This window comes from Rhinoraja longicauda, chromosome 11 (genome assembly GCF_053455715.1).
Source record: "Rhinoraja longicauda isolate Sanriku21f chromosome 11, sRhiLon1.1, whole genome shotgun sequence".
Classification (NCBI taxonomy): domain Eukaryota; kingdom Metazoa; phylum Chordata; class Chondrichthyes; order Rajiformes; family Arhynchobatidae; genus Rhinoraja; species Rhinoraja longicauda.
The window spans coordinates 53,230,887-53,254,959 of record NC_135963.1 but is presented as its reverse complement, the minus strand read 5'-3'; the positions used below and the strand labels follow the sequence as shown (position 1 = coordinate 53,254,959).

The 24,073-nt window shown below is 44.4% G+C and overlaps 1 protein-coding gene across 1 annotated transcript in view; it reads right to left on the bottom strand.

The window, feature by feature from the left end:
- Window positions 1-24,073, bottom strand: part of LOC144597930 (potassium channel subfamily T member 2-like) — a 475,868-nt gene that overhangs the window by 145,228 nt on the left and 306,567 nt on the right. Inside the window, exon 24 of the mRNA XM_078407745.1 lies at window positions 16,830-16,941. Coding sequence (XP_078263871.1) covers window positions 16,830-16,941 — 112 coding nt within the window. The remainder of the gene's footprint in view (window positions 1-16,829; window positions 16,942-24,073) is intronic.

Here is a 24,073-nt window from a genome sequence, read left to right as displayed (position 1 = left end):
GTATGTTGAAAGACTGGAGCGACTGGGCTTGTATACACTGGAATTTAGAAGGATGAGAGGGGATCTTATTGAAACATATAGAGTTATTGAGGGATTAGACACGCTAGAGGCAGGCAAAAATGTTTCCAATGTTGGGGAGTCCAGAACCAGGGGCCACAGTTTAAGAATAAGGGGTAGGCCATTTAGAACGGAGATAAGGAAAAACTTTTTCAGTCAGAGAATTGTAAATCCGTCGAATTCTCTGCCTCAGAAGGCAGTGGAGGCCAATTCTTTGGATGCTTTCAAGAGAGAGTTAGATAGAGCTCTTAATGATAGCGGAGTCAGGGGGTATGGGGAGAAGGCAGGAACGGGGTACTGATTGTGGATGATCAGCCATGATCACATTGAATGGCGGTGCTGGCTCGAAGGGCTGAAAAGCCTTCTCCTGCACCTATTGTCTATTGTCAATTAATCACTGACTCTTGACTGTGACATGTAACAAGATGTCACGTCACAAAGGGAGCAAGAGAGATTTTAGACTTTAGACTTTAGAGATACAGCATGTAAACAGGCCCTTCGGCCCACCGAGTCTGCACCGACCAGCGATCACCTGTACACTAGTTCCGTCCTACTCATTTGGGACAATTTTACAACTTACTGAAGCCAATTAACCTACAAACCTGCACACCTTTGATGTGTGGAAGGAAACCGGAGCACCCGTTACACGTGGTCACAGGGGGAATGTATAAGCTCCGTACAGACAGCACCCGTAGTCAGGATTGAACCCGGGTCTCTGGTGCTGTAAGGCAGCACTACCACTGCACCACTGTACTGCCCCTGATTATTCAAAAAGATTCAGATGCACTCCAAAACATCTACTGTGTGGTCTGTGTTTATACTGAGAGATGGAAATATAGCAAAATGGGCAAGGTCAATAGACCCAGATCTGAAACCAAGTCTACATGCAGTCCATCCAGAGGCTCCTAAAGGGATAGCCATGGGCTCCCAAGAACATGGAGCCAAAGGCTCCCATTCGGACCATGTACGGCTGAGTGCTTCTTGCTTCCCTTGATCTCCCCCACCCACCCATCCTCTCCACTTGAAGCGCCAGAGACTCGCGTTCGATCCTGACCTCGGGTGCTGTCCGTGTGGAGTTTGCACGTTCTCCCTGTGACCGCGTGGGTTTCGGTTCTCCGGTTTCCTCCCACATCCTAAAGCCGTGCGGGTTTGTAGGTTAATCTGCACTCTGTAAATTGCCCCCTAGTGTGTGGGGAGCGGACGAGAAAGTGGGATAACATGGAACTAGTGTGAATGGGTGATTGTGGGTCAGCAAGGTGGCAGTGGGCCAAAGGGCCTGTTTCTATGCTGTATCAATCAATCAATCAATCGCCACCCACGTTAAAAGTAATTACCCACATGCATCTTCCACTGTGGAATGAAGGCTCCTCAAACCTGAGGGGCAGATTAAGATTTTAAAGAAGCCCCTTTGTTTGCAATTTCATTAACTATTTGGAAGAACACCGACAGAACCAGTGTGAACGGTCAGCATGAACTCAGAGGGCCGAAGGGCCTGTTTCCATGCAGCGTCTTCCAATCAAGCAATTTATTATTTTTAATGGATTGATTCTGTTAAAAACATAGCCAAAGAAATATCTCACAGCCAAAGAAGCTTTCATCCACTACAGTGGCCAAGGGTCCTAAAGTTGCATATTGATTTGCAAAGGCACCAACACATTAATTGGACAGAACATAGAGCCATGAGGGAGGGGGGGGGGGGGGGGGGGGGGAATCATGCTATCTCCATCACACTATTGTTGTTATTAGATCTAAATAAATTATCCAAGACCCATAAGTGCTGTCAGAATCTGTCAGGCCGTTTTATAAGTTAATCTTTCACTACATTTTCAATCCACAGCCAGGTACGTTCTGAAAAGGCTCCCACAGCCACATACAGGAGTCTTTCTCTGAAAGTACAAACGAACGCTCGGTACGCGGGGCGGCACAGTGGTGCACTGGTACAGCTGCTGCCGAACAGCACCAGACACCCGGGTTCGATCCTTACCACGGGTACTGTCTGCATGGAGTTTGTACGTTCTCCCAGTGACTGCGTGGGGTTTCTCCAGATGCTACGGTTTGCTCCCACACTCCAAAGACGTACAGGTTGGTTGGCTAATTGGCTTTGATAAATTGTAAATGGTCCCTTCTGTGTGTAGGATAGTGCGAGCGCGCGCGATCGCTGGTCGACACGGACGCTGTGGGCCAAAATGGGCCTGTTTCAGTGCTGTTTCTCGAAAGTAAAACTAGACTAAACTCATGCATCCGAGTCTCCATATTGTTCCAAGTGAAGATCAACCATGTCAGATAACAATCGTACACCAGCGTGACATTATTTCAGTGTGTGGATATTACACCTCAAAGATTGGATTTCATTCAATGTCACACTTCCAGTTTATCAGTAACCAACTTTGACCTGAAAGGGGGATTCTTTTTCAGGATTAACTGACTAAGGACTGCATTACAACTCTTCCCGAGCAGGTTGATTTATGGCCTTGTCTTTCTCTACATTTTATTCACTTTTAATCTCTCTCGGTAGCTAAGAGACTGCCTAATACAAGGACAAGAGGAAAGATACAGAAGGCAAGCAAAGTAACAGTGAATCGTTTTAGCAAAAACTATTCACACTTCACCAGAGAGATACTTTGAAAGCCCAAGGTGATAGAGCAAGATAAATGCTGAAGGCTGAAGAATCATGAATAACTCAGCCATACTGAGAGCACAATCAGGCGTGGGAAGATGGGCATCTCCCAATAATGTGAAATATCACCCAGCAACGCCACTCAGACAACTTATCTGGCAAATGAACCGGCCTCTCACCAACTAGAGAGTGATCCTGACCTCCCATCTCCCTCTTTGGAGACCCTTGGACTATCGTCACTGGACTTTATCAGACTATCAAACGACTATCAAGACTCCACTGGACTTTATCTTGCACGAAACATTATTCTGTTTGTCCTGTCTCCATACTGTTTCTAATCATGTATAGTCTTTCCGCTGGCTGGCTAGCACGCAACACAAAAGCTTACTGTAGCTTGATACACATGACAATATTAAACTAAACTAAACTCAAAAGGAGGAAAGTCTTAAATTAGAAAACAACAATCTTGTACGATTAAAATGTCACCAAGAAGAGGAATGATGGCTCTGTGCAACAGCTGCTGACGACCTTCTACCGTTGCACCATAGAGAGCATCCTAACGCATGGCATCCCTGTGTGGTACCTCAGCTGCACAGAGGCAGAGAGGAAAGCTCTTCAGCGGGTAGTCCATAGAGCTCAGAGGACTATCGGTACACAGCTACCAGCCTTGGAGGGCATCTACAACACACGATGCCTCAGAAAAGCCACCAGCATCCACAAAGACCCTTCACACCCCTGCAACAGTCTGTTCGAACTTCTAACATCGGGCAGACGATACAAGGCTTTCTACACCCGCACCTCCAGACTCAGGAACAGCTTCATCCCCAGGGCCATAGCTGCTATGAACCGGTCCTGCTGAGCCGGATGGTCACATCGCACAGTGAACCGGCACAGATCTACTTGCACTTTATTCTGTTTTAAAACTGTTCTAATTTGTTTCATTGGGTTGTTTAAAATAATACTGACTAGCTAATTGATTTATTGCATCGTATGGGAGGCGCATTCCCAATCTCGTTGTGCCCCTGTACAATGACAATAAAGATATATTGTATTGTATTGTATTGTATTGTAAGCCACAGAGTCTAAGCCCCCCCTCGGTCATGGCTGACCATGGGTGATGTATCTGGTGGTTGGCTGCCTGCTCCAAACCTCGGCCAGAGCAGCGTCGATGTGTGGTCAGATGCCGAGTAGACACAGAGTAGAAGCAAGGAATTACAGATGCTGGTTTACACAAAAGGACACAAAGTGCTGTAGTAACTGAGCGGGTCAGGCGGCATCTCTGGAGATCATGGATCAGCGACTTTTCCAGTCAGGACATTTCTTTCGGGTTGGGATGTTTTCAAGAGAGAGTTAGATTTTGCTCTTAGGGCTAAAGGAATCAAGGGATATGGGGAAAAAGCAGGGTCAGGGTACTGATTTTGGATGATCAGCCATGAGCATATTGAATATTGAGCTGGCTCAAAGGGCCGAAAGGCCTACTCCTGCACCGATTTTTGTATGTTTCTATGTTCTATGTTTCTTCAGACCGAAACGTCACCTATTCATAGATAGACACAAAAAGCTGGAGTAATTCAGCGGGACAGGCAGCATCTCTGGAGAGAAGGAATGGGTGATGTTTCAGGTCGAGACCCTTCTTCAGAATGGTTAGGTATAAGGGAAATGAGAGATATAGATGGTGATGTGGAGAGATAAAGAATAAAGAATGAAAGATATGCAAAAAACTAACGATGATAAAGGTAACAGGCCATTGTAAGCCGTTTGTTGGGTGAAAATGAGAAGTTAGTGCGACTTGGGTGGGGGAGGGATTGAGAGAGAGGGAATGCCGGGGCTACCTGAAGTGAGAGAAATCAATATTCATACCACTGGGCTGTAAAAATGTGTAGGAAAGAACATCAGAGATGCTGCCTGCCCTGCTGAGTTACTCCAGCATTTGGTGTCTACCAACTGGGCTGTAAGCTGCCCAAGCAAAACATGAGATGCTGTTCCTCCAATTTGCGTTTAGCCTCACGCTGACAATGGAGGAGACTGAGGACAGAAAGGGTTGTGTAGGAATGGAAAGGAGAATTAAAGTGTCCAGCAACCGGGAGATCAGGTTGGTTCAGGTGGACTGAGCGAAGGTGTTCTGCGAAACGATCGCCAGTCTGCATTTGGTCTTGCTGATGTACAAGGGTCCACATCTTGGACAATGGATATAGTAGATGAGGTCAGAGGAGGTGCAAGTGCACCGATGGAGTCATCAATGTAACGGAGATAGAGTTCGGGGATCGGGCCAGTGTACGCCTGGAACAGGGATTGTTCACTATTCATGGTCTTCAGAGATGCTGCCAGACCCGCTGAATTACTCCAGCACTTTGTGTCTTTTCTTTCAAATTAAACATACATCAATTTGTAAAATGGAGGCACAAGAAACTGCAGATGCCAGATTTGGGAGCAAATTTGAAGGCTGAAGAAGGGTCCTGACCCAGAATGCCGTCTGTCCATTCCTTCCACAGATGCTGCCTGACCCGCTGAGTTCCTCCGGCACTTTATAAAATCCCCTCTCCTCCTATCTAATTTAAGATGAATAATGTTCAGAGAACACAAGTTAGAACAGAAAACGTCATTTATCAGAAATGAGCACATCATCGCAAATGAGAAGCTTTGCATTATAAATAGCTGAAACAAATAAATAATTGAACCACCATTAGAAATTAATAAGATGAAACACATCACAGGATCACTTCCCCTGCAGGGCTAATTCAGAATTAATGAGGAAATCCGATTACCTACATGGATTGCAAATGGGTTTCCCTCAAAACTTGCTTAGTTTAGTTTACTTATAGTGAAGGGGAGGAATGTTGTTAGGCAGATGATCGTACAAAGGCCAAAGTTGAAAGTACAGTATGTATGAGACTAAAAGGATTAACGTGTTGAGAATTATGAAGCTAGAAGACACTTTGCCACATTACTCAGTGTCATCTAACTTTGCAACCTTTGAATTTTTGGGCCATTATATTTTTATGACTGTGTCAAGAGTAAGTGCAGAAATTATCTCCACAGTACAAACAATACCTTGGACGAGATGGTGGGACACAGATCTCATCAATCCCAACCCTGTTGAAAAGGTATCCGATGCCAACAAGTGTTTATTGTCAAACTGGACCAAGTGGACCCGTTGGGCCCAAACCTCTCTTGCATTGGTGCAGCACCCTCTCCCCCCCGTTCCCTCCTCCCCACCTCCCTTCCCCTTACCTCCAACCCCCCTCCCCCCTTGCCCCCCACTCCATCCCCCTCAACCCCCCTTATCCTCCTCTCCACCCCCCTCCCTCCCTCCTCCCCCTTCCCTAGGAGATGGATTTAAACTTTAAAATGTGAGTAACCTTAAAAATATGACACCGATTTCAATGAAACTTCTTCCATTAGAACCAAAGGGACGACGGTGAGTAAGGTGGGCCTAAAATTGTCGCGCTATCGTGTACCGTTTTGGCTGTAATTCAGTAACAAACAAACAAACAAATGAGAGTTATAGTATATAGATGTCCCGAAGTGGAACAATGGAATTCTTACTTGCAGCATCACAACAGATACTCAGTAAACACCATAATAAGCAACAAATTGATAATAATAATAATAATAGTGCAAAGTGTAGATATTGCAGTCGTGCAAATATTACTGTGTTGATGCAGTAAAAATTGCAGCAGCAGCCAATTACTAATAAATCCTGCTTTAGGATATGAACCAAAGTGAGTTTACACTGAATGTTGCAGATGCCATCAAACGCAGAACAGTCCAACACAGTAATAGGCCCTTCGACCGACACCATCTGTGCTGAACATGATGCCAAGAACAACTAATCTCCTCTATCCGCACGTGATCCATATCCATGTGTCCATCTAAATGCTGGCCAATCAAGCCCCCTTCCCTGCCCTGTGTTCACCTATTAGCTGCCAGGTTTTGTCCTACCCCTCCTCTCGTTCAGCTTTCTTAACCCCCACCTCCTCCCTGCAATCAGTCTGAAGAAGGGACCTGACACAAAACGTCACCAACCCATTCCCTCCACAGCTACCTGACCAGTTGAGTTCCTCTAGCACTTGGTGCTCGATAAACTCATGTCATCAGAACAGAATTAGGCCATTCGGCCCATCGAGTTTACTCCGCCATTCTATCATGGCTGATCTATCTGTCCCTCTCAATCCCATTCTCCTGTCTTCTCCCCATAATCCCTGACACTCGTACTAATCATGAACCTGTCAGTCTCCACTTTAAAAATACTCGTTGACTTGCAGAATTCTAAACATAACTCCAGACTTTCAATCTGCAACCACTTGGTATCTCTAATTCACTCCCAATCCAAATCCTGTCTTAGGCTTCCAATATCCCCCTCAAATTCAACTGTCCAACACATCAAATACCTCCCAGACTCATCACAGCCTTCCAACCCCAACAATTTCATATCAACAGACTCCGTAGTTATCAGTCTGAAGAAGGGCCCTGACCCAAAACATCACCTATCCATGCTCTTCAGAGATGCCACCTGACCTGTTGAGTTTTAAAGATTTTAGACTTGGAAATAAAGCGCGGAAACAGGCCCTTCGGCCCATCAAGTCTGCGTGACCAGCAGTAGCAGTACTAGGAACAGTAGCAGTATCCCTCACACCAGGGACAATTTACAATTTTACAGATACTAATTAATCTACAAACCTGTACATCTTTGGAGTGTGGGGGGAAACCGGAGCGCCCGGAGAAAACCCACGCAGGTCACGGGGAGAAGGTACAAACTCCGTACAGACGGCACCTGTAGTCAGGATCGAATGTGGGTCTCTGGCGCTGTAAGGCAGCAACTCTACCGCTGCGCCACCGTGTTGCCCCCTGGACCTCTGTGCCACCCCTAAGTTATTCCAGCACTTTGCGTCCTTATTTATCCAGTTGACTTTTTCTTCCACAAGTTCTGATGATAACTCATTTAACTGAAATGTTGACTCGATGCTCCCTCTCCACACAGTCGCTGCTTAAACTGTTGTGTAATTCCATCGTGTTATATTCTATTTTAAGATATTTCAAATGCTATAGTTTAGATCTAAATGTGGCTTCACAAGAAAGAGTCAGCAACTTTGGCTGCGTACTGTTAATATGCACAAGTGCTGACATTAAGTAATTGACTGCAATTCTTGCAAAGAACAAAGGGGTTGGCCGATGTCAGTGTCAATGATAATTATGTAAATTGACATTACCTGATGGTAATCAGCAAATAATTAGCTGCTTACCAATAACTGGCAGAAGAAAAAGACTGAGAAAAATACTAACTTGGAAAGTGGCAACAGAATTAATGAATTAGTTTCAAGAACAATCAGCATTTCTATTCATTATTAAAAGTATGGAGGATAAGATGGGTATTTTCCCTTTTTGAACTTCCAGTCAATTAAGAAGCTCTTAATTTATTGGTGCTCCATGCCATTAGATTCCAGTGCCTAAAGTAATCATAAAGCCTAATGAGCCTTGAATTTCAAGAAGATTAGAACTTAAAGATGGGGAAGTCAGGTGTCACCTTGCTATCAGTGAACACATAAGGGGTTTAATTGTAGTCACAAAACCTCAAGACAGATAACTAAGCAGAAAGAAGGAACTGCAAATGCTGGTTTACAACAACAAAAAAAGAGGCAAAGTGCTGGAGTAACTCAGCAGGTCAGCCAGCATCCGTGGAGAACATGGATAAAGCAACATTTTGGGTCATAGACAACTAGCCCAAGAATGGGAAGACCAGGGGTCATACCTTTAAGATGAAAGAAGAAAATATAAAAAGGGATGTGTTGGTTAAGTTTTTGTTTACCAGAGAGAGAGAGAGAGAGAGAGAGTATGACAATAGACAATAGGTGCAGGAGGAGGCCATTCGGCCCTTTGAGACAGCACCGCTATTCAATGTGATCTTGGCTGATCATTCTCAATCAGTACCCCGTTCCTGCCTTCTCCCCATACCCCCTGACTCCGCTATCCTTAAGAGCTCTATCTAGCTCTCTCTTGAATGCATTCAGAGAATTGGCTTCCACTGCCTTCTGAGGCAGAGAATTCCACAGATTCACAACTCTCTGACTGAAAACGTTTTTCCTCATCTCCGTTCTAAATGGCCTACCCCTTATTCTTAAACTGTGGCCCCTTGTTCTGGACTCCCCCAACATTGGGAACATGTTTCCTGCCTCTAACGTGTCCAACCCCTTAATAATCTTAATAATCTTATACGTTTCGATAAGATCCCCTCTCCTAAATTCCAGTGTATACAAGCCTAGTCGCTCCAGTCTTTCAACATATGACAGTCCCGCCATTCCGGGAATTAACCTAGTAATGGGGGCCTGGAATGTGGTGCCAGGGGTGGTGGTAGAGGCAGTTTCAGAGGCTATGGGTTTAAAATGGTATGTGATGAATGGAGGGACTTAGAACACGTACGGGCGGAAGAGATTAGTTTAATTTAATTAGTTTAAGAGTGTTTTTAGGTAGGCACATAAATGCAGGGAATGGCTTTTCACTGGACCTCGGTACACGTGACAATAAATTTAAACTAAACAGGAGGGATATGGATCATGTGCAGTGTGAGAGAGAGGTAAAAAGGGATAATTGATTTAAACTAAGGACCATGAGAAATAGCTAACCCGACTGTGCTCGGCTAGATAAGAACCGCAAGAACAAATGTTGACATTCCAAGGATAAGGTCAAGATATCCAAAGAAATAGCGGAGAGAGCGCAAGATAACCAGACTTGCAAATAAAATATACTTGTTTCTCTAGATTGTTTCAAGCATCGTGATTGTGAGCACTCACATTTGCATCTCACATGCAGGAAGAGATTAGTTTCATTTGGCTTCATGTTCGGCAGGGACATTGTGGGCCAAAGGGCCTGTTCCTGTGCCATATGTCTCTGTTCCATCCGGCACAGGTCCAGCTGAATGATACCGGGCTTCAGTGGGTTAAATCATGGGGGAAGCTTGCAGAAACATGGCTTGCATTTCCCTTTTGAGCGGAGCTGATCGAGATACATAACATTAAAAGGTATTCCATCGAACAGTTGCTGAAAAATTAAATAGTCTGGAGACGGAATCCAGAACAGGAGGAAACGATCTTAAAATTGGAGCTGTGATATTTTGGAGCAATGTTAGAAACATGCTTTCAAATGAAGGTTAATTAAATCAGGATCTCATTTCCCCGAAGGGCTATGTGTGGAGTATCAATTGAACCGTTCAGGCGAAGATCAATGGATTTTAATTAGTCGGTGGTATCAAGGGACATGGAATCGATGGTAGATAGATGGAATTGGACTTTCCATCAGCCAATGATCTAATTACCAGCTGGCAGAGGCCTGAAGGGCAGAATAGCCGTTCTCTGTGCCTATGCATAGCTTAGCTAATGGACTGATATTCATCTACTTAGTTAACTTTAGGAAGATGTATCCAATAATCATGCTTTAAAGAAGTAATCTCAGAATAATAAGGATGCCGAACAGGGTGCAAAAAGATGCCTCTCATTGCAAGTAATCTGAGCTGGAAGTGAATCGATACTCATCCGTAATGATGCTTCGAAGATTCTCCCAGGTCATTACTATAAATTTGCTGGAGGTTTAACGGGCGCAGCGGTAGAGCTGCTGCCTTACAGTGTTGGAGACCCGGGATCGATCCTGACTACGGGTGCTGTCTGTGTGGAGTTTGCACGTTGTCCCTGTCACCACGTGGGTTTTCTCCTGGTTCTTTGGTATTCCTCCCACACTCCAAAGACACACAGGCAGGTTTGTAGGTTAATTGGTTTCTGTAAATTGTCCCTGGTGTGTAGGACAGAACTGGTGTACGGGGTGATCGCTGGTCGGTGTGGACTCGGGTGGGGGGGGGAGGGGGGTGGGAGGGGAGGGGGGGGTGGGAGGGGTGGGGGGGGAGGGGGGGTGGGGGGGTGGGGGGTGATTGGGGGAGGGGGGTGATTGGGGGAGGGGGTGGTGGGGCGAAAAGCCTGTTTCCACACTGTATCTCACAAACGAAACTAAAATGCCGGGGAGAAGATAGGAAGTAAAAACATGACTGAAAGTAACAGGGTTTATCAAATCACCATCTCATGCCATAATGCAAGATTGACTGGACTCTAAAACCGGCACATCTAAACAAATCTGGAGGGATTTAAGAATTTTGTTCTGAGCTCATTCATGTAATCAATAGGGAAAGTTTATCTGTGGTTGAAAATAGGGACTTTGTGTCCCTGTACAAGGAATTAATAAAATGATCTCTTAAATTGGAATATCTGCTATTTTTAATATTCAAATAAATAAAAGTACGCAGTAAATGCGCACGCTTCCATTAAATGGAGGGCTCTGGGGAAACAGAATGCCAATCCCACGTGAAGTTAGTAATGTAAACTACAATGCATAATGGTGACAGATTTCCCATGGGAACATTTGCAAGGCATTGTTAAATCTGAAAAACACCGCAAAGATTTAGTGGTCAGCAACACAGTAAATTATTTATGAGCTATTGTCCATAGCTTTATGTATGACTTAAACAAATCATAGAGAAAAAATCAACAAACATCTAACAGTAAATTTAATGACTCCTTCATACGCTCACATTAGTTTGGTTTAGTTGAGAGATAGAGTGTGAAAACAGGCCCTTCGGCCCGCTGAGTCCGTGCCGCACACGAGCACTATCCAACACTGGGGACAATTTACAGAAGCCAATTAACCTGCAAAACTGCACATCTTTGGAGCGTGGGAGAAAACCGGAGCACCCGGAGAAAACGCACGTGGTCACAGGGAGAACAGGCAGCACCCATAGTCAGGATCAAACCTGGGTGTCTGGCGCTTAAGGCAGCAACTCTATCGCTGTGCTGCCCGTGCTCAAGGCTCGTAAATAATTCTTGCTTATTGTGAAACTTACTGAAGGCTATGATAATATGAGCAAACTATCTTTAGAAGAAACACAACCCCCTGATAGAATGAAGGCTTCAGCAGGTTGTGACGATTAAAAATGCTTAAAAGCTTGCTATTTAACGACTAATACGTTTGGTAAATACATTTTGAATCGAATGAAGAAATAGCAAGGGTTTTTTAAAGATTAATTTGGGTTGGACTAATCTGATCATGATAATAAAATCATGAGATTATAAGTTCACGTATTAATTATAAAATTAAGAGAGGCACAGAAAAGGTTGATAGTCACAACATTCTCCCAGGTTAACCCCGTGGGTTTCCTCTGGGTGCTCTGGTTTCCTCACACATCCCAAATGCGTACGGGTTGCAGGTTAAGTGGCCCTACGTACAGGTATGTAGGTTAATTGACTGGGTAAAATGTAAAAAATTGTCCCTAGTGTGTGTAGGATAGTGTTAATGTGCGGGGATTGCTGGGCGGTGCGGACTTGGTGGGCTGAAAAGGCCTGTTTCAGCGCTGTATCTGAAATATGAAATAATAAATATGAAATAAATTGTTCCCCAGTGTGCAGGGAGTGGACGAGAAAGTGGGATAACGTGGAACTAGTGTGAACAGGTGATTGATGGTCGGTGTGGACTCGGTGGGCTGAAGGGCCTGTTTCCATGTTGTATCTCTAAACTGAAACTAAACTAATTCAAAGTATTTAAATATCAAATAACAAATTTAACACAGCATCATAGAATTCTGAAAGACCAATAGAAGATAATAGATCTTCTGTAAAAAGATGCAAAGCAATATTTCAAATTGCATGGAACCTTATATATCTAAGCGAACACCATGAAGTTGCTGCCTTACAGCGCCAGAGACCCGGGTTTGATCCTGACTATGGGAGCTCTCTACACGGCGTTTAAATGTTCTCCCCGTGACCTGCGTGGGTTTTCTCTGGGAGCTCCGGTTTCCTCCTACACTCCAAAGACGTACAAGTTTGTACAAATTGGCTTTGGTAAAATTGGAAACTGTCCCTAGTGTGTGTAGGATGGTGTTAATGTGCGGGGATCGCTGGTCGGCGCGGACTCGGTGGGCCGAAGGACCTGTTTCCGCACTGTATCTCTAAACTAAAAATCTAAACCACGTAAGATAAGACTAGTCCCATGTTCTCAGATGATAAAATTAAACGATAGACTCTCAGCTCAATGCATTTTAGTCAAGGCCTGTAAGTGTACAAAAACAGGCAGTTTCCATGACAACTCCTCACGCTCAGAAAACGTGTGAATGTGATGAATGATGTTATCAATGTGATTTCCTTAAAAACACAACAAAAAACCTATTAGATGTACATTTTCTGCATATGTATTGCCTAAATGCAGATGTTAAATGGTATGGAGTTTGCACGTTCTCCCTGTGACTGTGTGGGTTTCCTCTGGGTGCTCCGGTTTCCTCACACACTCCAAAGACCTGTGGGTTTGTCGGACAATTGGCTTCTGGAAATTGTCCCGAGTGTCTTTAAGATAGAAGTACGGGTGATCGTTGGCTAGTGTGGACTCGATGGGCCAAAGCGTCTGTTTCTAAAACACCGCTATCATATCTGCCTCCACCATCAGCCCCTGCAGCACGTTCCAGGCTCCCAACTCTCTGTGTAAAAAACTTGCCCCTCGCATCTACTTTAAACTTTGCACCTCTCACCTTATATACCTTTAGGGCTATACCCTTCAGTATTTGATGTGAAAAAGGTTCTGACTGTGGACACTACTTTCAGTTCCAAAACATATAACACCTATTTTGAATTCAAAGGGAAAGTATACAGTTATTGGCAAAACTCAACAGCATTGATGTACAGAGAGATCTTGGACCCCAGCCCGACCTGCCCCAGCCCGACCTGCCCCAGCCCGACCTGTCCCAGCCCGACCTGCCCCAGCCCGACATGCCCCAGCCCGACCTGCCCCAACCCGACCTGCCCCAGACCGACCTGCTCCAGCCCGACCTGCCCCAGCCCGACCTGCCCCAACCCGACCTGCCCCAGCCCGACCTGCCCCAACCCGACCTGCCCCAGACCGACCTGCCCCAGCCCGACCTGCCCCAGCCCGACCTGCCCCAGCCCGACCTGCCCCAGACCGACCTGCCCCAGACCGACCTGCCCCAGCCCGACCTGCCCCAGCCCGACCTGCCCCAGCCCGACCTGCCCCAACCCGACCTGCCCCAGCCCGACCTGCCCCAACCCGACCTGCCCTAACTTCATCCCCTCTGAACGCACAACCCTCCACTCACTTTGCAACAATCCCGGCATTCTCATCAAATCTGCAATTTTAGAAATTGAGTCTGAAGGTTCACACCTGAAACGTCACCTATTCTTTTTCTCCAGGGATGCTGCCTGACCCAGTGAGTTACTCGGGCATTTTATGTCTATCTAAAGGATTTATTAACTTCAGTTTCTGTGCTGGGGATAGTTTGAGTTATTGTACCACTTGGAACTCTTTCACCAGTTAGGTCAGGAGAAAGCAGATTTGACCACTTCTGTGTGGGTATTAGAGCCTGGATGGCACATTGTATTAAGCACCTCAGGTCTGTCAAAATTCCCATGCCCAGGTACTGAAGAGGAAAATGGTTTGAGGATTCAGTTCACGCACTGACTTTGAATCCTTGACACTTTTTTCTAACATTACCACAGTAATTAATCTTCAAAGCATCTCGTTAGCCGTGGGTGCTTTGAGACATCCTTGGAACTATTTTTTTAAGCCACAAATTTTCTTTCCCAATTTGAGATCATCTCCCAAAGCAATTAGAGGAATAATGAATATTAATAGGTGTGCAAGGGAGGACATTTTAGGAGAGACATTCAGCAACACATTCCAATCTTCATTAGTTACCGTCCCAGGCTGGTGCTGTCTGAATTGCCCCAAAGTGGTCTGACCATCTGACTTACATAGGGATTGAGTCACACTGTTGTAAATCTTCCTGTTGGATAATAAGGCCCAGGGCAGTAATTACAGCACTTGGTTGTGACCAGACCTGCTATTCATGACTCCCGTACATGTATTCCTTTAATCTCTCCACATGTGGACCTTATTTCACGCGAGCTGAGGCACAGCTTGTTTGAACTGCTACGCTGAATGGAAGAAAAATGCACTGAGAAGCAATGATTAGATTCACCAGGTTCAATCACTGCAACTCACATCCGTATAATGGCACAAGAAACAGGCTTCGCTATCACACTGCAGTGGGTCAGCTTGTTTCTTTGGAGCGAACTAACAATTCATATTTTGCGTGGGGAGCTTACAACCCAGCAGGAGATGTAACACCTGGCCCCATAACCCCTCCCTCGACTCCATTCAAGGACCCCGACAGCCCTTCCAGGTGAGGCAGGAGGTTTACTTGCACCTCCTCTAACCTAATCTACTGTGTTCTGGTGCTCCTGGCGTGGGCTCCTATATAATCGGCCAGACCAACCGCAGACTTGGCATTCATTTCGTTGAACACTTGCGCTCAGTCCACTTTGGCCTCGGCAATCTCCCAGTTGCCAAACATTACAGCTCACCTTCCCAATCCCACACTGATCTACCTTTCTGGCCTGGGCCTCCTCCACTGTCAGAGTGAGGCAAATTGGAGGAACAGCCCCTCCCTCACACTGAAAGCTCGGGGAGCTTTGTCTGTCAGAAGGTACAGAAGCTTGAAAGCACTTGTTCCCGGTGGGTAAAGTGATCGAAGGCACACACGGCAGGGTAAGCCGCTGGGAGGGGTAAAGGTTTGACATCTGGGGTTGATCGGGGAGTGGGTTACAGGGCTGTACAGCACGGAAGGAGGCCCTTCGGCCTTCTTTGTCAATGCTGACCAAGTTGGCGTCTTGGACTAGTCCTATCTACCTGCATTTGGCCCATAGCCCTCTAAACCCTTCCTATCCATATATCCATCCAAATATCTTTTAACGTCATAAATTAATCTTGGAAGAGGGCAGGGGGTAGATAGATGGAGCACAGGTAAAGGCCATGTTTGTTCAAGAGAGATTCTTAACTGTTAGACTTTAGAGATACGGTGTGGAAATAGGCCCTTCGGCCCACCAAGCCTGTGGCGACCAGTGATCACCCCACGGACTAACACTATCCTACACACTAGGGACAATTTACAACTTTACCGAAGCCAATTAACCTACAAACCTGCACGCTGTTAGGATGTGGGAGAAAAGCAGAGCACCCAGATGAACCCCACGCGATCACAGGGAGAACGTACAAACTCCGTACAGACAGCACCCGCAGTCAGGATTGAACCTGGGTCTCTGGCGCTGTGAGGCAGCAACTCTACCGCTGCACCACTGTGCCACTCCTCTGCTGAAATCACAGTGATGAGCCGTGTGGAGTGCGTGCATGGCATATATGCTGCCTACCACAGACAAGTGCAACTTCAGAACCGAGCAAGGACCACACCGCCAGAGCTTTCAAGGTGACTGCAACAACATGTGTTTGTTTCCTTCAAGGATGACTGCAGACATACACACAAAACCTTGCAGTGTTCTGTCAACTATTGTATGACTCCCAGAATGTGCTGCAAGTATTACATTCCCACAATGCCTATATATGTATGGGTAAGAAAATAACTGCAGATGCTGGTACAAATCGAAGGTATTTATTTCACAAAATGCTGGAGTAACTCAGCAGGTCAGAGAGCACCTTCTCTCCTGAGATGCTGCCTGACCTGCTGAGTTACTCCAGCATTTTGTGAAATATATATGTATGGGTATTGTTGTTTGTGAATGGGAAGCTATAATGGTATAGTAAAAAAAAAACAAATATTAAGAACCACTATTGCTTGGCAACGTATCTGCATTTCAAACCACATCCATATTAATCATTTATTTTGCAAAATGAAAAACATACAGGCCCACCACCGATTTTCCGGCACACTTGGTTCCAGAGCATTTCTGGATTATCCATTTTGCCAGACCAAAGGAGTCCAACGGTGCCGGAACGTTCCGCCTAGGCCGCCAAGGGGTGGAGTTCACCGGCCCGCAAATTCGGCCTCGGAAGTCAGCAATGGGAACGGATCCGCCGGCTCCGGCTGGGCTGGAGTTCCAAAGCCCCGGCCGCAGGGGGAAAATCTGACCCGCCGATCGGCCGCGGGAAATCCCGATGCGGTCGAGATCGGCCACCTTACCCGGCCTAGGCGCCATATTTTCGGGGGGACTTCCTGGGAGGGGGGGATTTCAAGTGCGCTCTCGTAATTTTGTCCGGATTAAAGGACAGATTAAATCAGTTGTCGGAAAAATCGGTGGCTGACCGGAACTGAAGAAATGCTCACCTTTTCGAGTTTGGACAATGCCAGTGAATAGCAGTCTTTGGCCCTGAACTGCATGAACCTCATGTTGGCCGGGTGTGTCAGTTCCGTGATAATACTGAGACTGGAGAACAACCTACAGTCAAAGACAGGGAAGAGCAACATTGTCAATTTCCTTGCTTGATTTCCATCAAATCACCCACCATCGCCAAAGAAACAAGGAACTGCAAATGAGATGTAAATATTTAGTCCTTATATTTAATAATATTTGGTTTGAATGATTGGTTAAAAAATGTGAAACTAAGAATATAATTTCTATGTTCAGGATTTTACGTTATCGATGCTTGTGGATCCATCACAACTTAGCTGGACAACTGGGCAGCAAAATGAAACAAGGATATTGTTCAATTGCCTTCACATTTTTGGACCTTATTGAGGGGCAAGGATAAGTGAAGGCTCACAGTCTTGTTCCCAAGATTTTACAACCAGAGGACACTGGCTTAAGATGAGAGGGGATAGATCAAAGAGGGACTACAAATTTTCACTGAGGCTAGTCCTATCTGGAATGAATTGCCAGATGAAGCTATAGAAGCAGGTATAATTAAGACATTTGAACAGATATATGCATAGGAAAGGTATGGAGGGCTCGTGGCCAAATGGGACTTGAATACACCAACTTAGTCAGAATGGACAGGGTGGGCCAAAGGACCTGTTTCCATGCTCTATGGCTCTATAACACCTTTGAGCCTTAAGCTAAACACTTCACTTATTATTAAATCACATTTTGCAAATCACTCACTTCAAGATTATCGTGCAACTTGATTACATTATCCCTCTTTGCATGCTGAACAGGCTGCCATGAAATCTTCTCTAATTAATTTAGCAAAAACATTTATCAAGGTTGTTTGACCTGGCAGGTGTTGAAGGATATAACGATTTCAAGTTCCATAAAATGCTTCACGCACTTGGCCAATTTGCACTCATTTCTTGTACATATCTCAAATTTCTTTTGCGCCCTTGACTGAGGGCGGCGCGGTGAACTTTCAAAGGAAGCCAATTTGTCCACCAGCCCACAGACCTTTAGTGTCTTTCATACTTCCATTGTAAATTTTTGCAATTAAAATTAAAAGGATGAAGGCCTCAGCCAATACTTTCAGAGAGCACGACTTTCCAAGTGCTTTGCTATCTCGATAAAATAAATGAGCAAAATTGTGGTTGACATAAAAAGGATTTTCTCTTCAGTGAATCAGGCAGCAGCGCAGATCCTCACTCAGAGTCAGAATTATTATCTATTTTACCGTGGGGAATCAATCAATTTCGGCCTGTCCGGACAGAAAGCCAACATGGCAGGTCTCCACGAGTGAAAGGATTCAAAGTAAGCCAACATTTGCTCGCGAGGAAACATCCTCCATTGTATTCTAACAAGGCAATGGTGTCATTGAGTCATAGAGCACGGAAACAAGTCCTTTCAGCCCAACTTGCCCATGAGAATCTATGCTATTAGCTGGTATAGTCAATTAGAGATATTATATTTTGTTGTAGTAAAGATGGTTTCTTTTGTTGTTTTAGCTAATATAAAATGGATGCTTATTTTAGTGGAAAGCAGTAAGATGGATGCTTGTGGCAGAAATGTTATCCTTGGGAACAGAATGTGTTTGTCCCTTTACGAGTGATAAGGAGTGTACAGAAGAGATGGGCTATTGTCCTCTCCCACTCTGTCTGACTGCGAGTGCTGTGTATTGAAACAGTAAAGCAAGGTCATGCAGCTGTGAGATTGCTCGTCTATAGAGATAAGAAAGTTTCTTTCTTATTAGCAACTCCTTATTTGGGTGCGTGTGAAAGTAGGAAAAGTTTGAATCCACGCTAGGTAAATTGATGCGTTTCTCTAAATACATGTGACTTATATTAATGGTTTGGTTTTTGAGCATGTGACCTGTATCAATGATTTTGTCTTCTCTGTAACCATGGAAATTGTATTAGATGTGTAATTGGTCCTTGATTTCTTTTTGTCACACCTCTCTTTTTCTGTATAAAAAAGTAAACAATGGTGGAGAAGTTGTTCTTCCCCTGCCCTGAGTTGAGATCTCTTCAGACACTAGTGTTGTGTCTGGAGATCTTCTCGGGAAGAACCCCATGGTGGAATAAATCTGATGTGCTAATCCAGTATCACGTGTGATTATTCAGACTGAAGGTAAAGAATTTGATTTAACATTTGGTGGCAGCGGTGGGATTTCAAAAGACAATTACCACGAGTTCGCGGCCAAGGAGCTGAGAAGTCTCAGAGGCAGAGAGAGGAATTGGGCCCCCGATGCAAGTGGTTTGTTTTACTGCATCGGTTTCCTCTGATCTGTCGTCTGATGACGAATTGGCCATTCGCTAACTCTTGTGTGATATCTTGACGAAATCAGGTCAGTCTGGTGAATACTGGAAGCGGCAGATATTTTGGTCAGTGATTGGTATCACTGGGAGTCGACTATAATTAAATGATATCGATATCAATACCACTGGGTCAGGTTTCAGTCCTGAGAGAGTGGGGCACAGGTCAGGTTTCAGTCCTGAAAGTGCGGACGTTGTTCAGGTTTCAGTCCTGAAAGCGTGGGTTACAGTCGCTGTAAGATTGGGTCCGATTGTGTGTATGAAAGTGTTGTGAGGTGTGTGAACTTGTATGAAGTGTTGTGGGGGGGGTATTAAGATGTGTGACGTTTGGAATGCGACTGTGTAATTTGTGTCATTTGCAACGCACAGCAAGATGGGTAATCGTTTGGATACTACAACTGAATCAAACAGTGCTTCGCAAATCTTATGTGAACGGTATCCTGACAAATCGGAGCAATTCAGACAATTGTCGGGGGAGTTAAACAAGAAATTAATGGATGACTTTTGGCCATTAGAAGGAATAAAGGCTCTGGATGATGTTAAGAAGGTTCAGGAGATAATTTGGAAGAGTAATAGGGGTACTCTGGCAAAGGAACTTATTGCTGGTGGAAACAGTATTGTCAAGAATTAAGGGAAGCTTCAGTGTTGGCAAGTTGGCAGGATAATGCTTTGAAATTGGGAATAGGAATTACAGGAGGGGGGAGTGGCTAAATCAGCCGGAGTGTTAAAGAAGGAATGTGCTCATGAGAAACGTTTGAGACAGAAGTCTGGTAAGACCCTGATGGGGTCTGGGGATATGGATGTAAGGGATTACGTAGTCCAATGGCTGGCTTTCCCCGAATGAAGGGAGACTGTTTGTTTCCTGATTTGGATGAATGGAATCACAGAATTGCCTGAAGTCCCTAAATCCCCCATATGTTGTCAGGATGGCAAACTGGAGTCAGCAGCTTTGAGCATTCTGCTCAGCCAGCTGAACTAGTTGTCCTAATACAACAGAGCAGATTTCCGTTATGAAATGATCTGCCCACCCAACAGGTCAAACACCGGTGGATGTAGGGAACCGGTTGGGCCAGACTGAAAGCTCAAATAAAAGCAAGTCTCCCTCGAAAGGAATGCCAACCATCCAAGACGTCATTAAATTACAGGAGGACGCTCCTGACCGGGATAAGGTAATGTGGAAACAGCTCGGGTGCACAGTTGATTGTGAATCTAAACTGTGGATCACCCCTGCTGGCAGGCTTGTATGTCAGATGATTTAGCAATGTGGGTTATTGAATATATACACTTTGCAACTCATTGTGGTGCTAAACCAACCAGTGATATGCTCCTAGCCACATGCTGGCATTCACGGTTACAATCTCTGGCTCAAGGTATTAGCAATCGTTGCCTGATTGGTCAGCAACATAATCTGGAAAGGGTGTACCTTGTGAGATGGGTAAAACACCACTGTCCGTGGGTCCCTTTGAGACCCTCCAGATGGACTACAGTGAGCTGGAGAGATGTCAGTGTTATAAATATGTATTAGTTATTGTAGATGAGTTTAGTAAATGGATTGAGGCTCACCTGACAAGGGATAACAAAGCCTCTACTGTCGTGAAGTGTTAATGAGATTATTCCCAGGTATGGAATTCCAAGCCGATTAAGTTCAGACAACGGCTCTTATTTCATGGGTCAAATAAACAAGGAATTCTGTACCCAGATGGGCATCCAGTAATAGTTGCATTGTGCCTACAGACCTCAGACTGCGGACTAGTTGAAAGGGTTAATCAGACCATAAAAGTCAATTGGCCAACTACAGGGTGAAATGGGAATTACATGGGTCAAATTACTTCACGTAGCCCTGTTCCAGATACGTATCACCCCGGCTGGGGAAGCACGGCTGAGTCCTGCTGAAATTATATCCAACAACTGAGTAAGTGGCTGTGGTCTGACCGGGACCCTTGAAGGGAGTAAAAGTGCACTATCAGATCCTTTGTGTCTGGACTCCTGAAAAAGGTTCCTGGGAACACAGTGGTCACATAGAAGCCAATAGCCAGTAAGAAAGTTTTATGAATTGGAGACTTTAAATTGAGTAACCCGTCCCAGGGAGGATGGGGTCTGTAGAAATACTTTACAAATTGGTCAGTGTTGTTAACCGAGTTTCCCTCCTGGAGGGGAAGGGGGGATATGTGTTACTTAGACCCTGGAAAACGTACATATTACACACAGTTATCAGGTTGTAACCAAGAGATTAGGAGACGAAGGATGGTCAGCGTGGGGGAAGCATGGAATGTAAAAGCCGAAGGCATAGCAAGTTTATTTATATGGCACATTCCAGCAACAAGGCAATTTAAAGTGTTTTACATAAAACATTAAAGAGCAGGAAGCTGAAATAGAATAAGACAGGTATAAAATACCAGAATAAAGGTTACAGTGCAATGTTAGAATGAATAATTATTTGATTTAATAAGAGGCAGCGTCAAACAGAAGTCTTCAGCCTCGATTTAAAGGAACTGAGTGTTGCAGCGAACCTGCAGTTTTCTGGAGTTTGTTTCATATATGTGGTGCATAAAAAATTAAACGCAGCTTCTCCAGGTTTATTTCTGACTCTGGGACAGAGAGCAGATCTGTCCCAGAAGGCCTGGGAGGTCTGGATGGTTTATAGTGTAGCAGAAGATCAGAAATGTATTTTGGCCCTAACCATTCAGTGCTTTATGAATCAACAGTAGTATTTTGAAATTAATTCTTTGATAGATTGGATGCGAGTGTGAGACCTCAGAACTGGAATGATGTGATTCACTTTCTTGGCCCTAAGTGAAACTTGAGTGGCTGCTTCTGAAACCGCTGCAGCTATCCTGCTGAGCCATAAGTCCTTTAACCCTTGAGATATTCTTAAGGTGATAGTAGACTGACTGAAGTCAGTAAGCAGGCGGAGTAGGTGCTATGAGAGAGAGAGAGAGAGAGAGAAGAGAGAGGAGAGGAGAGAGAGAGAGAGAGAGAGAGAGAGAGAGAGAGAGAGAGAGAGAGAGAGAGAGAGAGAGAGAGAGAGAGAGAGAGAGAGAGAGAGAGAGAGAGAGAGAGAGAGAGAGAGAGAGAGAGAGAGAGAGAGGAGGAGAGAGAGAGAGAGGAGAAGAGAGAGAGAGAGAGAGAGAGAGAGAGGAGAGAGAGAAGATGAGAGAGAGAGAGAGAGAGAGGAGAGTACGAACGAGATAGAGCGCAAGAAATGAAGAAATAGATTGAGGAATGGAAATATGAAGAAAGAGGTGTGGGAGGAGTTTCAGCATATTGGATGGATAATCTAAGTTATAGAGGGAGGTGAGTTAAAACATGTATTCGATATGTCATGGCACTTTGTTTTTAACGGATACAAACCTTTTCTTTTTCTTTAATGGTTCAGCCACTAATGTCCTGAATCCACCAGTCCGAGGTGGCAATAGGAACCCTGATTCCTATGACAATAACCTGTCCCTCCCAGTGGGTCTCTCGTCAAAGGTTGGTGACTAAAGCTGTTTCAAAAGAATTTTGTTCAAAGTGGAAAGATCCCACATCTCTAGGAACACATGGGAGCTCTGTGGGATAGGGATGGGCGAGCTTCTTTAGTCTAGGCTTCACTGGAGGTTATTTGGCTGCCAATAATCGTAATTACCTCATTTGTGGTCTCACTATCTTGGGTAATGCAACCACGGGGGCCCTCGACATGATTACCCAGGGACTTACTGAACTTAGGCTCTTTATTATGCAGAACAGATATGCCCTAGATTATTTGTTGGCTCTGGAAGGATGTGTCTGTGCTATAGTAAAGGTAGTTGTATGATGGGAGTTAGGGATCAGACGGAGAATATTACTAGTTTTATTACAAGATAAGAGAGTAAATGGATAACATGAAGGAGTCGAATAGTTGGGGTGATTAGGATTTCGGGGGCTGGTCGGACAAGTTGATTAATATAGCATTGCATATGGGAATTTTAATTGTTTGTATTTTTGTCAGGTTGGCTATTCTGAAATGCGTATTGAGAAGAATGGAGATGGTGTTAGAGTGTATTGGTACTTCAAGAATGTTAGTGGTAAGACAAACTGATTATATGATAAGGAGGCTGAGGATGTTGATAGTGTGAAGGAAGAGTTTTGAACGACTAGGAAGATTATTAGATTAGGAGGTAAGAGTGAAGGGGAAGATGAAGTGGTTTTGAGGATGAGCAACATAATAGAATAGGTGTAATAGGATATGCACCCTTTGGAGGGCTATACCAGAAGAATGATGCATGTGTGGAGTTTTGAAACTAAAAGGGTTAAGGTGATGTAGGCAAGAAGCAGTTCATGTAAGATATATTGTAGCAGGGAGCAGTTTTCTGGTGTCAGGGGTCATTGTTTAGAAGTGTTAATGGTGGTCCAGTATTGATGTAGTTTCCTTTTTAGTTTGATTAGAAGTTGAAGTTTGAAGTTGATTTGATTAGAAGTTGAAGTTTGATTTGATTAGAAGTTGAAGTTTGATTTGATTAGAAGTTGAAGTTTGAAGTTTGATTTGATTAGAAGTTGAAGTTTGATTTGATTAGAAGTTGAAGTTTGAAGTTTGATTTGATTAGAAGTTGAAGTTTGAAGTTTGATTTGATTAGAAGTTGAAGTTCGATTTGATTAGAAGTTGAAGTTTGAAGTATGATTTGATTAGAAGTTGAAGTTGAAGTTTGATTTGATTAGAAGTTGAAGTTTGATTTGATTAGAAGTTGAAGTTTGAAGTTTGATTTGATTAGAAGTTGAAGTTTGAAGTTGATTTGATTAGAAGTTTGAAGTTTGATTTGATTAGAAGTTGAAGTTTGATTTGATTAGAAGTTGAAGTTTGATTTGATTAGAAGTTGAAGTTTGAAGTTTGATTTGATTAGAAGTTGAAGTTTGAAGTTTGATTTGATTAGAAGTTG